The sequence below is a fragment of the Pseudorca crassidens genome, chromosome 4 (genome assembly GCF_039906515.1).
Source record: "Pseudorca crassidens isolate mPseCra1 chromosome 4, mPseCra1.hap1, whole genome shotgun sequence".
Taxonomy (NCBI): Eukaryota; Metazoa; Chordata; class Mammalia; order Artiodactyla; family Delphinidae; genus Pseudorca; species Pseudorca crassidens.
Window position 1 is genome coordinate 108,559,646 of NC_090299.1, and position 15,807 is coordinate 108,575,452.

Consider the following 15,807-nt stretch of genomic DNA (forward strand, 5'->3'; position numbering starts at 1 on the left):
GATCTCTTTTCAATCTTTATACTAGTTAACTACCCTGCTCATTACATTTATGAAAACATATATTTTCCATGTGTTGCTATGATAAATTATGTTGACAGATATCCTGTTATAAAACCAACCCTCCATTCCTGAAATAAACCTTACTCAAAGTATATTCCTTTAGAATTTGATAAATAGCTGGATTCTCTTCACTTATATTTCATTTAGAATTTCTGCATTTGTTTTCTTTGGTCAGATTTATTGAGGTATAATCCACATACAACAAAATTGACCCTTTTTAGGTGGACAGTTCTATGTATTTGGACAAACACAAGTTCCCATCACCACAGTCAAGATACAGAACATTTCCATCACCCCAAAAAGTTCCCTCCTGCCTCCTGTAGCCTCCTCTCCCTTACCTCCTGCTCCTAGCAACTACTGATCTGTTACCCACCTCCAGTTGTACCTTTTGCATGAATCATATAAATGGAATCATACCACATGTAGCCTTTCAGTCTGGCTTCTTTTGCTTAGCATAATTTGCATCTCTACTAGAATTATCTGCTTTATAAATTTTTGTTTTGGGGTACTAAAAACAGATGTAAAATGCTGCCACTGCTCTGAGAAACAATTTGGTAGTTCTTCAAAAAGTTGAACATAAGAGTTACCGCATGACCAAGCAATTCTTATCCTAGGTTTATGCATCCAAGAGAAACAAAAGCATAAATCCACACAAATACTTGTACACAAGCGTTAATAGCAACATTATTCATACTAGCCAAAAAGTGGAAACAACCAAAATGTTTATCAATTGATGAATAAATTAAAATGTTGTACAGTCATACAATGAAATATTATTCATCAATAAAAAGGAATGAAGTGCTATTACATGCTACAACATGAATGAACCTTGAAAATATTATGCTATGTGAGAGAAAGCCAGTCAAAAAATACCACATACCATATGATTTCATTTATATGAAGTGTCCAAAAGAGGCAAATCCATACAAAGTGGTTGCCTAGGGCTGGGGGGGTTTGGGATGAAATGGGGAGTTGCTGCTAATAGGTATGGAGTTTGTTTTTAGAGTGATAAAAATGTTCTAAAACTGACTGTGGTGATGGTTGTACAAAACTATGAATATACTAAAAATCACTGAATTACATTAAATAGGTGAATTGTATGGTATATGAATTATATCTCAAACTGTTTAAAAAAATCCATATTTTTCATTTTGTCTGAAATAAAGTAACTTTGGAATTAGCTCTTTAATGGTTAGACAAAATTCAGCAATGACACTATCTGACCTTGGTGCTTTTTCCATGGTTGATCTTTAATAACTTTCCCAATTGCTTCTATGGTATTTGTCTATTTAAGATTTTTCTCTGTAGATCAATTTTGCTAGAAAATCATCTGTTTTCTCTAACTTCTCAGTTTACTGCTGTGAATTCCATTGCAGTATTTTCTTATTCTCTTGTGTATATCTGTGATAATGTCTCCTTTCTCACTTCTAATTTTTCTTTACCTTCTTCAGGCTCATGAGATGAGTCTTTTATTCCTTCTTCAGACTCATGTTTTGCCATTTTAATGGTCTTTTTTTCTTCTTAAACTATTTATTTATTTGGCTGTGCCAGGTCTTAGTTGCAGCATGCAGAATCTTTTAGTTGCAGCACGTGGGATCTTTTAGTTGCAGCGTGCAGGATCTTTAGTTGCAGCATGCGAACCCACAGCTGCAGCATACGGGATATAGTTCCCTGACCAGGGATCAAACCCAGGCCCCCTGCATTGGGAGCGTGGAAGTCTTAGCCACTGGGCCACCAGCGAAGTCCCTTAATGGTTTTTTCAAAGAAACAGCTTTTCCATTTAATCTTTCTATTATGATTAATTTTTAAAATTTATTTCACTTTATCTTTATTTCTCTCTTATTGGTTTCTGTTGGCTTATCGATAGTATTTTTCTAACTTAAGATCAGTACTAAGTTCTTTACTTTTTGCATCTGTACTTTTAAAAATGAAGATTTTTTAAGGTTATAAATTGTCCTCTGAGTGCAGCTTTTGCTGTATCCCATTGATTCTGCTATATAATGTTTATTTTCATGATAATTTCAACTTTTGTTGCTGTTCATTCTTTTACTTCCTCTTGTTAATTTGCAAGTTCTATTGTTTTTCATTCATTAACCGTTACACTCCCTTTTCTAGCACTCAAAATCAAAACTGTATTTTTCTACTATTTTTATGAAAACCAGATATTAATGATCTGATGCATACTTTTCTTGCAACACGATGATTTTTTTTTCACTGCTTTCCCCCCACCCTCTCAATAAAATGCTAATTTTAGGATATTTTCACATCCTTCACCCAGTCCTGTAAGATCTCTCCTCCAACTTCCAGGTTTTAATGAGAAAGTTTGGTACTTTCAGTTTCAGACTATTATTGTTATTTCCTTTTAGTCTGTTTTTTTCTATTGTAAAAATCCATATTTAGCATTTCCATCATGTATACAAGTCTTATAAATGTTGGAAAAAAGTCCAAATTACTACCTGTAAGGTTCTATGGGAAAGGTCCATGAGTTTCCTCTTGTATTGTGCAATTTTGGCCATAGTTGTAGTTTGATTCTTCTGTAATTCACCAATATCTTCAGATATGATCTGTTTTTTTAAAAAAAATTTTTTTAAGGTAAATCAAATATAGGTATCACAGCTATTTATCAGGTTTACCTATATGCAAAAAATGAGCCTAAGATTCATCTTTCAAAATATAAACTCCTTTCCTTTAAATCTCCTTTTATATTTCTTCCCCTTTTGTACATTTAAAAATTAAAAAGTACCGTTCAAAAATTTCTTTAGAGCTCCAGAAAATTTAGTGATGAGGCAAAGTGTATAGAAAAATAATATACTTGTTGGGCTTCCCTGGTGGCGCAGTGGTTGAGAGTCCGCCTGCTGATGCAGGGGACGCAGGTTTGTGCCCCGGTCCGGGAAGATCCCACATGCCACGGAGCGGCTGGGCCTGTGAGCCATGGCCACTGAGCCTGCGCGTCTGGAGCCTGTGCTCCGCAACGGAAGAGGCCACAACAGTGAGAGGCCCACGTACCGCAAAAAAAAAAATAAAATAATACACTTCAGAAATAATTAAGGAACTTGAAATAATACTGTAGAACAGAGCCAACAACCAGGCCATTAATGGAAAAAGTTAAGATCTATAAAGTGACATGCAGGAGGGGCCTAAAATGTAGTATATAGTCCAATATCAATTGTAAAGGAATATTATGGAGGGATATGCTCACAGTGGAGGGGAAAAGGAAGGATATCACACAACTGCAGACATTTTTATGTCTCTGGATCTTTGATTTGCTCTTTCCCTAGCCTGAAATCCTACTGTTCCACCTTATGAAAGTCTTAACCTCACAGAGTGAGTTAAAATCCTATTTAATTATAGCTTCCCAATCAAAATTAACCCCATTATTGTTCCTATCATAATTAATCATTCTATGACACTGGCTTAAATTGAGATGTTATAAGTAAGAGGGTAAGAAGATTGTACAAGACATATTTTAGCATGTCTACCTACACATATCACCTTTTAAGGAAACTTTCCAATGCCAGGCCATGTTGAAGGGACAAAATTAGGTGACCATATTTTATATTACGTAACCCAGGCACCCTCCCCATCTCAGTTTTGAAAAGTTGGCAGGGCTTCTAGACAAAAAGAGTAATTATTCTTCTATACCAGCAATACTAAGAATAAAAGAAATGTTACCCACTCCCAGTATTTATTGACAAACACTAAAACAGTCTAGGAATTAACCAAGAAAAAATGCCTATGATTTTTAAAGAGCTTATTTTAAAAACTGTTACAAAGAACACGAGAGACCTCAATGAGTAAAGAAACAACATGTTCATAATGGAATAATTTAATATTATTAAGATTTAATTATCTACAAATTATATATTTAATGCAATTCCAACTAAAATTCTAGCATTTTGATAAACTCATTCTAAAACTGTTATAGAAGAATGAAGATCCATAAAGAGCTTAAAAATGTGAAAAGAATGAAGATTGGAGATTCACTCTACCAAATATATTTAAGATATACTACAAAGCCATAAGAGTAAAAAAATGTGAAACTGATTTAAGAACAGACTACATCACATATATATGGGAACTTGGTTTGATAAATGCTTTCTTTGATAAATCATTGCAGAAAATAGTTTTTTTGTGAATGACATTGGAAAAACTGACCCACTATTTAGAGAAAGTTGGGTTCATATCACTTAGTATATATAAAGTGAACTCCACGAGGACAGACGACTCAAATGGGAAAGGTTAAAGTCTAAAATCATAGAAAAAAAAATATAGGAGACTCTAAGACCTTAGGTGAGGAATGATTTCTTAAGCAAATTCCCAAAAAAGAAAACACAAGGCCAAAACAAACCAATGGATATCATTACATTAAAATTAAGGTTTTCATAAACAACAAGATCCTACTGTATAGCACAGGGAACTATATTCAATATCCTGTGATACACCATAATGCAAAAGAATATGAAAAACTATATATATATATATATATATATGTAAAACTGAATCACTTTGCTGTATAGTAGAAATTAACAGAGCATTGTAAATCAACAACAACAAAATAAGGGTTTGCTGTTCAACTATGGACACTAAAGACAGAGTTAACAGATGAGAAAAGTAGGAGACATTTAAAATGATATAAACAGACTAGGGGTTAAAATCTATAATAAATGATGAACTCCTGAAATCCAAAGAGAAAAGACATGACGCCCAATAGAAAAACTGGACAAGATAGACTAGGTACATGCCATTCTATCTCTCCTGTTGAAGACAGCCGTAAAATGAACATAATGCATGGGCAACTACCTGAGGACTCTGAAAAATGAAAAGTGGCAGGAGGAAGAAGACACGAATTTGAAGTATCACTGAACCAGTGGTGAGTTTACCATTATTTTCCTCTCTGGCAGCCCCCCAAGTTTGGTTTCAACACGGCCCAAAACCTGGAAGTTTTGGGCTGTGTTGAAACCCAGCTCTAGCTCTAGTGCAAGGAAATACATTATGGTATCTAGAAAAGAGTTTCTCAGTTTTAACACTATTAATTCGGGCCAGATAATTCTTTATTGGAGTGCTACTGTTCTGTACACTGTAGGATACTTATCAGAATCCTGGCTTCTACCCACTAGATGCTTGTAGCATCCCCCCAACTGCCCAGCTGTAACAACCAAAGAAGTCTCCAGATACTGCCAAATGTGCCCTGGGGGACAAAATCACCACCACCACAACCCCCAATGAGAACTACTGCCCTCGAGCAACCACTAAAAAAACTGATAGTTGAAATGACAATAAATTAAAAACAATACTAAAAAATGTCCAAATAACCCAGAAGAATGCAAAAAAGAGGAAAAATAGGAAGGAAAAATAGAGTGAACAGTTAACAATAAGATTGTAGGTCTAAATCTAAATTTTATGCTGTCTACAGAAAATGTACTTCAAATATGATAAACGTAGGTTAAAAGTAAAAGGATGGAGAAAGACATACCATACAAACACTAATCAAAAGAAAGCTGGAGTGGCTTTATGTTAATATCAGAGAAAGTAGACTTCCAGAGCAAAGAGGATTCCCAGGGATAAAGAGGAACATTATGGAAAAATAAAAAGTATATATGCCAAAAAATGTAACAATCCTAGATACTTAGCTACTTAACAGCAAACCTTCAAAATACATGAAAGGAGAAAAAGACAAATCCACAATTGTAGCTGGAGACTTCAACTCTCCTCTTACAATAGAACTAGTAGACCAAAAAATCAGTAAGAATATAGAAAAACTGAACAATCTATCAAATGGATCTCACTGACATTAACAGAAAACTCCAAGAACAGCAGAATCCACATTCTTTTCATAGGCACGTGGGTTAAAAACCTTTACAAAGTTAAGGACTTCCCTGGTGGCGCAGTGGTTAAGAATCTGCCTGCCAATTCAGGGGACATGGGTTCAAGCTCTGGTCCTGGAAGATCCCACATGCCACGGAACAACTAAGCCCATGCGCCACAACTACTGAGCCTGTGCTCTAGAGCCCATAAGCCACAACTACTGAGCCTGTGTGCCGCAACTACTGAAGCCCATGCACCTAGAGCCCATGCTCCACAACAAGAGAAGCCACCGCAATGAGAAACCCACGCACCACAACAAAGAGCAGCCCCCACTCGCCACAACTAGAGAAAGCCCGCGTGCAGCAACGAAGACCCAATGCAGGGGGGACCTTGAAGATGGCGGAAGAGTAAGACGTGGAGATCACCTTCCTCCCCACAGATACAGCAGAAATACATCTACACGTGGAACAACTCCTACAGAACACCTACTGAAGCCTGGCAGAAGACCTCAGACCTCCCAAAAGGCAAGAAACTCCCCATGTACCTGGGTAGGGCAAAAGAAAAAACGAAAAAACAGAGACAAAAGAATAGGGACGGCACCTACACCAGTGGGAGGGAGCTGTGAAGGAGGAAAAGTTTCCACACACTAGGAAGCCCCTTCACGGGTGGAGACTGCGGGAGGCGGAAGGGGGAGCTTCGAAGCCGCGGAGGAGTGCACAGCAACAGGTGCGGAGGGCAAAGCGGGAAGATTCCCGCACAGAGGATCGGTGCCGACCGGCACTCACCAGCCCGAGAGGCTTGTCTGCTCACCCGCCGGGGTGGACGGGGCTGCGAGGCTCGGGTTTCGGTTTCGGACGGAGCGCAGGGAGAGGACTGGGGTTGGCGGCTTGAACATAGCCTGAAGGGGTTAGTGCACCACGGCTAGCCGGGAGGGAGTTCGGGAAAAGTCTGCACCTGCCTAAGAGGCAAGAGACTTTTTCTTCCCTCTTTGTTTCCTGGTGCGCGAGGAGAGATTAAGAGCGCGGCTTAAAGGAACTCCAGAGACGGGCGCGAGCAGCAGCTAAAAGTGCGAACCCCAGAGACGGGCGCGAGGTGCGGCTAAAAGCGCGGACCCCAGAGACGGGCGGGAGACGCTAAGGCTGCTGCTGCCGCCACCAAGGGGCCTCTGTGCGAGTACAGGTCACTCTCCACACTCCTCTTCCGCGGAGCCTGTGCAGCCCGCCACTGCCAGGTTCCCGCGATCCAGGGACAACTTCCCTGGGAGAATGCACGGCGGGCCTCAGGCTGGTGCAACGTCACGCCGGCCTCTGCCGCCGCAGGCCCGCCCCGCACTCCGTGCCCCTCCCTCCCCCCCCCCCCGCACTCCGTGCCCCTCCCTCCCCCCCCCCGCACTCCGTGCCCCTCCCTCCCCCCCCGCCCCGCACTCCGTGCCCCTCCCTCCCCCCCGCCCCCGGCCTGAGTGCGCCAGAGCCCCCGAATCAGTGGCTCCTTTAACCTCGTCCTGTCTGAGCAAAAAACAGACGCCGTCCGGCGACCTACACGCAGAGGCAGGGCCAAGTCCAAAGCTGAGCCCCGGTGAGCTGTGAGAACAAAGAAGAGAAAGGGAAATCTCTCCCAGCAGCCTCAGAAGCAGCGGATTAAAGCTCCACAATCAACTTGATATACCCTGCATCTGTGGAATACCTGAATAGACAACCAATCATCCCAAATTAAGGAGGTGGACTTTAGGATCAAGATCTATGATTTTTTTCCCCTTTTCCTCTTTTTGTGAATGTGTATGTGTATGCTTCTGTGTGAGATCTTGTCTGTATAGTCTTGCTTCCACCATTTGTCCTTGGGTTCTATCCGTCCATGGTTTTTTTTAAATTTTTTTCTTAATAATTAATTTTAATAACTTTATTATACTTTACCTTCATTCTTTCTTTCTTTCTTTCCTTCCTTTCTTCCCTCCTTTAGATAACGAATCATCCCAAATTGAGGAGGTGGTCTCTGAGAGCAAGATTTATGATTTTTCCCTCTTTACCTCTTTTTGTGAGGGTGTATGTGTATGCTTCTGTGTAAGATTTTGTCTGTATAGCTTTGCTTCCAACATTTGCCCTAAGGTTCTATCCGTCCCTTTTTTTTCTAAATATTTTTTAATTCAATAACTTTATTATACTTTATTTTATTTCTACTGTATCTTCTTTCTTTTTTTCTTCTTTCCCTCCTTCCTTCCTTCCTCCCTCCCTCCCTCCTTTCTTTCCTTCTTGCCTTCTTTCTTTCTTCCTTCCTTCCTTCCTTCCCTCCTTTCCTTCTTTCTTTCCTCATACCTCTACTAATTCTCTCTACTTTATCTCCCTTTTATTCTGAGCCGTGTGAATGAAAGGCTCTTGGTCCTCCAGCCAGGAGTCAGGGCTCTGCCTCTGAGGTAGGAGAGCCAACTTCAGGACACTGGTCAACAAGAGACCTCCCAGCTCCACATAATATCAAACGGCGAAAATCTCCCAGAGACCTCCATCTTAACACCAGCACCCAGCTTCACTCAACGACCAGCAAGCCATAGTGCTGGACAACCTATGCCAAACAACTAGCAAAACAGGAACACAACCCCACCCATTAGCAGAGAGCCTGCCTAAAATCATAATAAGGCCACAGACACCCCAAAACACACCACCAGACGTGAACCTGCCCACTAGAGAGACAAGATCCAGCCTCATCCACCACAACACAGGCACTAGTCCCCTCCACCAGGAAGCCTACACAACCCACTGAACCAACCTTAGCCACTGGGGACAGACACCAAAAACAGCGGGAACTACGAACCTGCAGCCTGCAAAAAGGAGACCCCAAACACAGTAAGATAAGCAAAATGAGAAGACAGAAAAACACACAGCAGATAAAGGAGCAAGATAAAAATGTCCCAGACCTAACAAATGAAGAGGAAATAGGCAGTCTACCTGAAAAAGAATTCAGAATAATGATAGTAAGGATGATCCAAAATCTTGGAAACAGAATGGACAAAATGCAAGAAACAGTTAACAAGGACCTAGAAGAAATAAAGATGAAACAAGCAACGATGAACAACACAATAAATGAAATTAAAAGTACTCTAGATGGGATCAAGAGCAGAATAACTGAGGCAGAAGAACGGATAAGTGATCTGGAAGATAAAACAGTGGAAATAACTACTGCAGAGCAGAATAAAGAAAAAAGAATGAAAAGAACTGAGGACAGTCTCAGAGACCTCTGGGACAACATTAAACGCACTAACATTCGAATTATAGGGGTTCCAGAAGAAGAAGAGAAAAAGAAAGGGACTGAGAAAATATTTGAAGAGATTATAGTTGAAAACTTCCCTAATATGGGAAAGGAAATAGTTAATCAAGTCCAGGAAGCACAGAGAGTCCCATACAGGATAAATATAAGGAGAAATACGCCAAGACACATATTAATCAAACTGTCATAAATTAAATACAAAGAAAGCATATTAAAAGCAGCAAGGGAAAAACAACAAACAACACACAAGGGAATCCCCATAAGGTTAACAGCTGATCTCTCAGCAGAAACCCTACAAGTCAGAAGGGAGTGGCAGGACATACTGAAAGTGATGAAGGAGAAAAACCTGCAACCAAGACTACTCTACCCAGCAAGGATCTCATTCAGATTTGATGGAGAAATTAAAACCTTTACAGACAAGCAGAAGCTGAGAGAGTTCAGCACCACCAAACCAGCTTTACAACAAATGCTAAAGGAACTTCTCTAGACAAGAAACACAAAAGAAGGAAAAGACCTATAATAACAAACCCAAAACAATTTAGAAAATGGGAATAGAAACATACATATCGATAATTACCTTAAATGTAAATGGACTAAATGCTCCCACCAAAAGACACAGATTGGCTGAATGGATTCAAAAACAAGACCCATATATATGTTGTCTACAAGAGACCCACTTCAGACCTAGAGACACATACAGACTGAAAGTAAGGGGATGGAAAAAGATATTCCATGCAAATGGAAACCAAAAGAAAGCTGGAGTAGCAATTCTCATATCAGACAAAATAGACTTTAAAATAAGGACTATTAAAAGAGACAAAGAAGGACACTACATAATGATCAAGGGATCGATCCAAGAAGAAGATATAACAATTGTAAATATTTATGCACCCAACATACACCCATGGACAGATCATCCAAAATGAAAATAAATAAGGAAACACAAGCTTTAAATGATACATTAAACAAGATGGACTTAATTGATACTTATAGGACACTCCATCCAAAAACAACAGAATACACATTTTTCTCAAGTGCTCATGGAACATTCTCCAGGATAGATCATATCTTGGGTCACAAATCAAGCCTTGGTAAATTTAAGAAAATTGAAATTGTATCAAGTATCTTTTCTGACCACAACGCCGTGAGACTAGATATCAATTACAGGAAAAGATCTGTAAAAAATACAAACACATGGAGGCTAAACAATACACTACTTAATAATGAAGTGATCACTGAAGAAATCAAAGAGGAAATCAAAAAATACCTAGAAACAAATGACAATGGAGACACAATGACCCAAAACCTATGGGATGCAGCAAAAGCAGTTCTAAGGGGGAAGTTTATAGCAATACAAGCCCACCTTAAGAAGCAGGAAACATCTCGAATAAACAACCTAACCTTGCACCTAAAACAATTAGAGAAAGAAGAAGAAAAAAGCCCCAAAGTTAGCAGAAGGAAAGAAATCATAAAAATCAGATCAGAAATAAATGAAAAAGAAATGAAGGAAACAATAGCAAAGACAAATAAAACTAAAAGCTGGTCCTTTGAGAAGATAAACAAAATTGATAAACCATTAGCCAGACTCATCAAGAAAAAAAGGGAGAAGACTCAAATCAATAGAATTAGAAATGAAAAAGAAGTAACAACTGACACTGCAGAAATACAAAAGATCATGAGAGATTACTACAAGCAACTCTATGCCAATAAAATGGACAATCTGGAAGAAATGGACAAATTCTTAGAAAGGCACAACCTGCCAAGACTGAATCAGGAAGAAATAGAAAATATGAACAGACCAATCACAAGCACTGAAATTCGAAACTGTAATTAAAAATCTTCCAACAAACAAAAGCCCAGGACCAGATGGCTTCTCAGGCAAATTCTATCAAACATTTAGAGAAGAGCTAACACCTATCCTTCTCAAACTCTTCCAAAATATAGCAGAGGGAGGAACACTCCCAAATTCCTTCTACGAGGCCACCATCACCTTGATACCAAAACCAGACAAGGATGTCACAAAGAAAGAAAACTACAGGCCAATATCACTGATGCACATAGATGCAAAAATCCTGAACAAAATACTAGCAAACAGAATCCAACAGCACATTAAAAGGATCATACACCATGATCAAGTGGGGTTTATTCCAGGAATGCAAGGATTCTTCAATATACGCAAATCTATCAATGTGATAAACCATATTAACAAATTGAAGGAGAAAAACCATATGATCATCTCAATAGATGCAGAGAAAGCTTTTGACAAAATTCAACACCCATTTATGATAAAAACCCTGCAGAAAGTAGGCATAGAGGGAACGTTCCTCAACATAATAAAGGCCATATTTGACAAGTCCACAGCAAACATCATCCTCAATGGTGAAAAACTGAAAGCATTTTCACTAAGATCAGGAACAAGACAAGGTTGCCTACTCTCACCACTATTATTCAACATAGTTTTGGAAGTTTTAGCCACAGCAATCAGAGAAGAAAAGGAAATAAAAGGAATCCAAATCGGAAAAGAAGAAGTAAAGCTGTCACTGTTTGCAGATGACATGATACTATCCATAGAGAATCCTAAAGATGCTACCAGAAAACTACTAGAGCTAATCAATGAATTTGGTAAAGTAGCAGGATACAAAATTAATGCACAGAAATCTCTGGCATTCCTATACACTAATGATGAAAAATCTGAAAGTGAAATCAAGAAAACACTCCCATTTACCACTGCAACAAAAAGAATAAAATATCTAGGAATAAACCTACCTAAGGATACAAAAGACCTGTATGCAGAAAATTATAAGACACTGATGAAAGAAATTAAAGATGATACAAATAGATGGAGAGATATACCATGTTCTTGGATTGGAAGAATCAACATTGTGAAAATGACTCTACTACCCAAAGCAATCTATAGATGCAATGCAATCCCTATCAAACTACCACTGGTATTTTTCACAGAACTAGAACAAAAAATCTCGCAATTTGTATGGAAACACAAAAGACCCCAAATAGCCAAAGCAATCTTGAGAACGAAAAAAGGAGCTGGAGGAATCAGGCTCCCTGACTTCAGACTATACTGCAAAGTTACAGTAATCAAGACAGTATGGTACTGGCACAAAAACAGAAAGATCAATGGAACATGATAGAAAGCCCAGAGATAAACCCACGCACATATGGACACCTTATCTTTGATAAAGGTGGCAGGAATGTACAGTGGAGAAAGGACAGCCTCTTCAATAAGTGGTGCTGGGAAAACTGGACAGGTACATGTAAAAGTATGAGATTACTTTTAACACCATACACAAAAATAAGCTCAAAATGGATTAAAGACCTAAATGTAAGGCCAGAAACTATTAACTCTTAGAGGAAACATAGGCAGAACACTCTATGACATAAATCACAGCAAGATCCTTTTTGACCCACCTCCTAGAGTAATGGAAATAAAAACAAAAATAAACAAATGGGACCTAATGAAATTTCAAAGCTTTTGCACAGCAAAGGGAGCCATAAGGAAGACCACAAGACAACCCTCAGAATGGGAGAAAATATTTGCAAATGAAGCAACTGACAAAGGATTAATCTCCAAAATTTACAAGCAGCTCAATAACAAAAAAACAAACAACCCAATCCAAAAATGGGCAGAAAACCTAAATAGACATTTCTCCAAAGAAGATATACAGACTGCCAACAAACACATGAAAGAATGCTCAACATCATTAATCATTAGAGAAATGCAAATCAAAACTACAATGAGATATCATCTCACACCAGTCAGAATGGCCATCATCAAAAAATCTAGAAACAATAAATGCTGGAGAGGGTGTGGAGAAAAGGGAACACTCTTGCACTGCTGGTGGGAATGTGAATTGGTTCAGCCACTATGGAGAACAGTATGGAGGTTCCTTAAAAAACTACAAATAGAACTACCATATGACCCAGCAATCCCGCTACTGGGCATATACCCTGAGAAAACCAAAATTCAAAAAGAGTCATGTACCAAAATGTTCATTGCAGCTCTATTTACAATAGCCCGGAGATGGAAACAACCTAAGTGCCCATCATCGGATGAATGGATAAAGAAGATGTGGCACATATATACAATGGAATATTACTCAGCCATAAAAAGAAACGAAATTGAGCTATTTGTAATGAGGTGGATAGACCTAGAGTCTGTCATACAGAGTGAAGTAAGTCAGAAAGAAAAAGACAAATACCGTATGCTAACACATATATATGGAATTTAAGAAAAAAAAATGTCATGAAGAACCTAGGGGTAAGACAGGAATAAAGACGCAGATCTACTGGAGAACGGACTTGAGGATATGGGGAGGGGAAGGGTGAGCTGTGACAGGGCGAGAGAGAATCATGGACATATACACACTAACAAACGTAGTAAGGTAGATAGCTAGTGGGAAGCAGCCGCATGGCACAGGGATATTGGCTCGGTGCTGTGTGACAGCCTGGAGGGGTGGGATAGGGAGGGTGGGAGGGAGGGAGACGCAAGAGGGAAGACATATGGGAACATATGTATATGTGTAACTGATTCACTTTGTTATAAAGCAGAAACTAACACACCATTGTAAAGCAATTATACCCCAATACAGATGTTAAAAAAAAAAAAAGACCCCATGCAGCCAAAATAAATAAATAAATAAATTTATTTTTTAAAAAAACCTTTACAAAGTTAAAAGAATTGAAATCATACAAAGTTCTCTGACCATAACAGAATTAGACTAGAAAACAACAGAGTAACAGAAAAATCTCCAGACACTTGAATATGAAACAAGTCTAAATAATCCATTAGTCAAAAAAATCCAATAGTCAAATAGAACACTCAAGGGAAAAGAAAATATTTTTAATGAATCAAAGATGACAAATAGAACATTATGAAAATTTGGGGAATTCAGGTAAAGCAGCGCTTAGAAGGCAATTAATAGCATCAAATGCCTTTATCAGAAGTCTCAATAACCTAAGCTGCTACCTTAAGAAACTAGAAAAAAGAAGAGAAAAACCCAAAGCAAACAGAATAAAGGAAATGGTTATGAGCAAAAATTTATGAAACTGTAAACAGAAAATCAGAAGAAGAAAAAAATCAGCAAAACCAAGAACTTGTTCTTTGAAAAGTTCAATAAAATTGACAAACCTCTAGCAAGACTGATAAAAATAAAGAGAAATAATAGCTTCTTTGGCTTTACTTTGAAGAACTTTGGTCACACCCCATTTATAGCACTATGGACAACTCATTTAAAAAGTGATGCCAATAAATTCAGTGTATCCAGCCTAAGATACTAAGGCCTGGATGTCATGTCACATTAAAAAACTATGCTGGAATTTTTAGCCAGAGAAAATAATACTAAAAAGGAAGAATGATTATGAAGTTCAGATATCTGTAGGGCTATCATAGGAACATAGTGATTACCTACAAAACATGCCAGAGAAAACAGGTGTAAATTATAGCAAGGCAGATTCTGGATCAATATAAGAAAGAAAACTTGTATCAATTACAGCTGACAATGAAATGGGTTGCTTCATAAAACAGTAAGCTTTACATTACTCAAACAGAGTCCAAATGATTATCTAATTAGGAATTCCATATAAGAGAACGTGGAGGTGATGTCTAAGCACCTTTAGGCATTTGATTACAAAAGTCTACTTCATAAAATATTAAGTAGATTTAAGCATTCAATAATTTAAATTTGCTTCATTAACCTACAAATTATAATACACTATGACAACATAATCATAATTGTAGCCTTCATTTTCAAAAGTGTTTAATAAAATAATATGCATTCTCTGGCTGGAACTGAAAATAACAGTCTAATTAATCTGTTAAAGTCAACAATTCTGGGACTTCCCTGGTGGCGCAGTGATTAAGAATCCGCCTGCCGATGCAGGGGACACAGGTTCGAGCCCTGGTCCGGGAAGATACCACATGTCGTAGAGCAACTAAGTCCGTGCGCCACAGCTACTGAGCCTGCGTTCTAGAGCCCACGAGCCACAACTACTGAAGCCTGTGCACCTAGAGCCTGTGCTCCGCAACAAGAGAAGCCACCGCAATGAGAAGACCGTGCACCGCAAAGAAGAGTAGCCCCACTTGCCGCAACTAGAGAAAGCCCGCATACAGCAACAAAGACCCAATGCAGCCATAAATAAATAAATAAATAAATAAATAAATTTGTATTATATTAAAAAAGCCACAATTCCAAATTCATTGTTAAAATATATCAAATCAGGTTTACATGATTTTGGAGGCTCCATAATGAAGAAGTTATATAAAAGTATAATTGCTAATTTGCAGTATATACTGTATGATCTCCCCTAAGACAGAACAGTAACTAAAACACATGGTAAAAAGAAAGGTCTGTAACCCCTATACTACTCCTAGGGCCAGAGAATGAAGATAGATTCTTACATCTAATCTGGTCTGATGCTGCTTAGTCATCTGATCTTGAACCTTCAGTCTTCGAAGAAGTTCTTTGAAACCCACCATTGGTACAGGAATTAACCTGAAGAAATACAAGTGGTCAACTTTCAGACCTAAACCTATTATTACAAAATACACGGTAAGGTTTTCATAATAACACTCATGTAATTTCACTATATTTCTAGGGTTCGAAGGCAGATCTATGACTATGAAATCAACAATGTTACACCACAGAGATTTCACCTAACCTCCTTATTTTA

At 38.5% G+C, this 15,807-nt stretch overlaps 1 protein-coding gene across 2 annotated transcripts in view; it reads right to left on the reverse strand.

Annotated features, from left to right (window-relative positions):
• Window positions 1–15,807, reverse strand: part of NUP54 (nucleoporin 54) — a 38,227-nt gene that overhangs the window by 5,587 nt on the left and 16,833 nt on the right. The window contains exons 8-9 of one of the 2 annotated variants that reach the window (XM_067736306.1): window positions 15,536–15,629; window positions 2,517–2,624 (exon numbers count right to left, since the gene is read on the reverse strand). In XM_067736306.1, the coding sequence (XP_067592407.1) occupies window positions 2,517–2,624; window positions 15,536–15,629 (202 nt within the window). The remainder of the gene's footprint in view (window positions 1–2,516; window positions 2,625–15,535; window positions 15,630–15,807) is intronic. The other variant, XM_067736307.1, reaches the window with a different exon arrangement.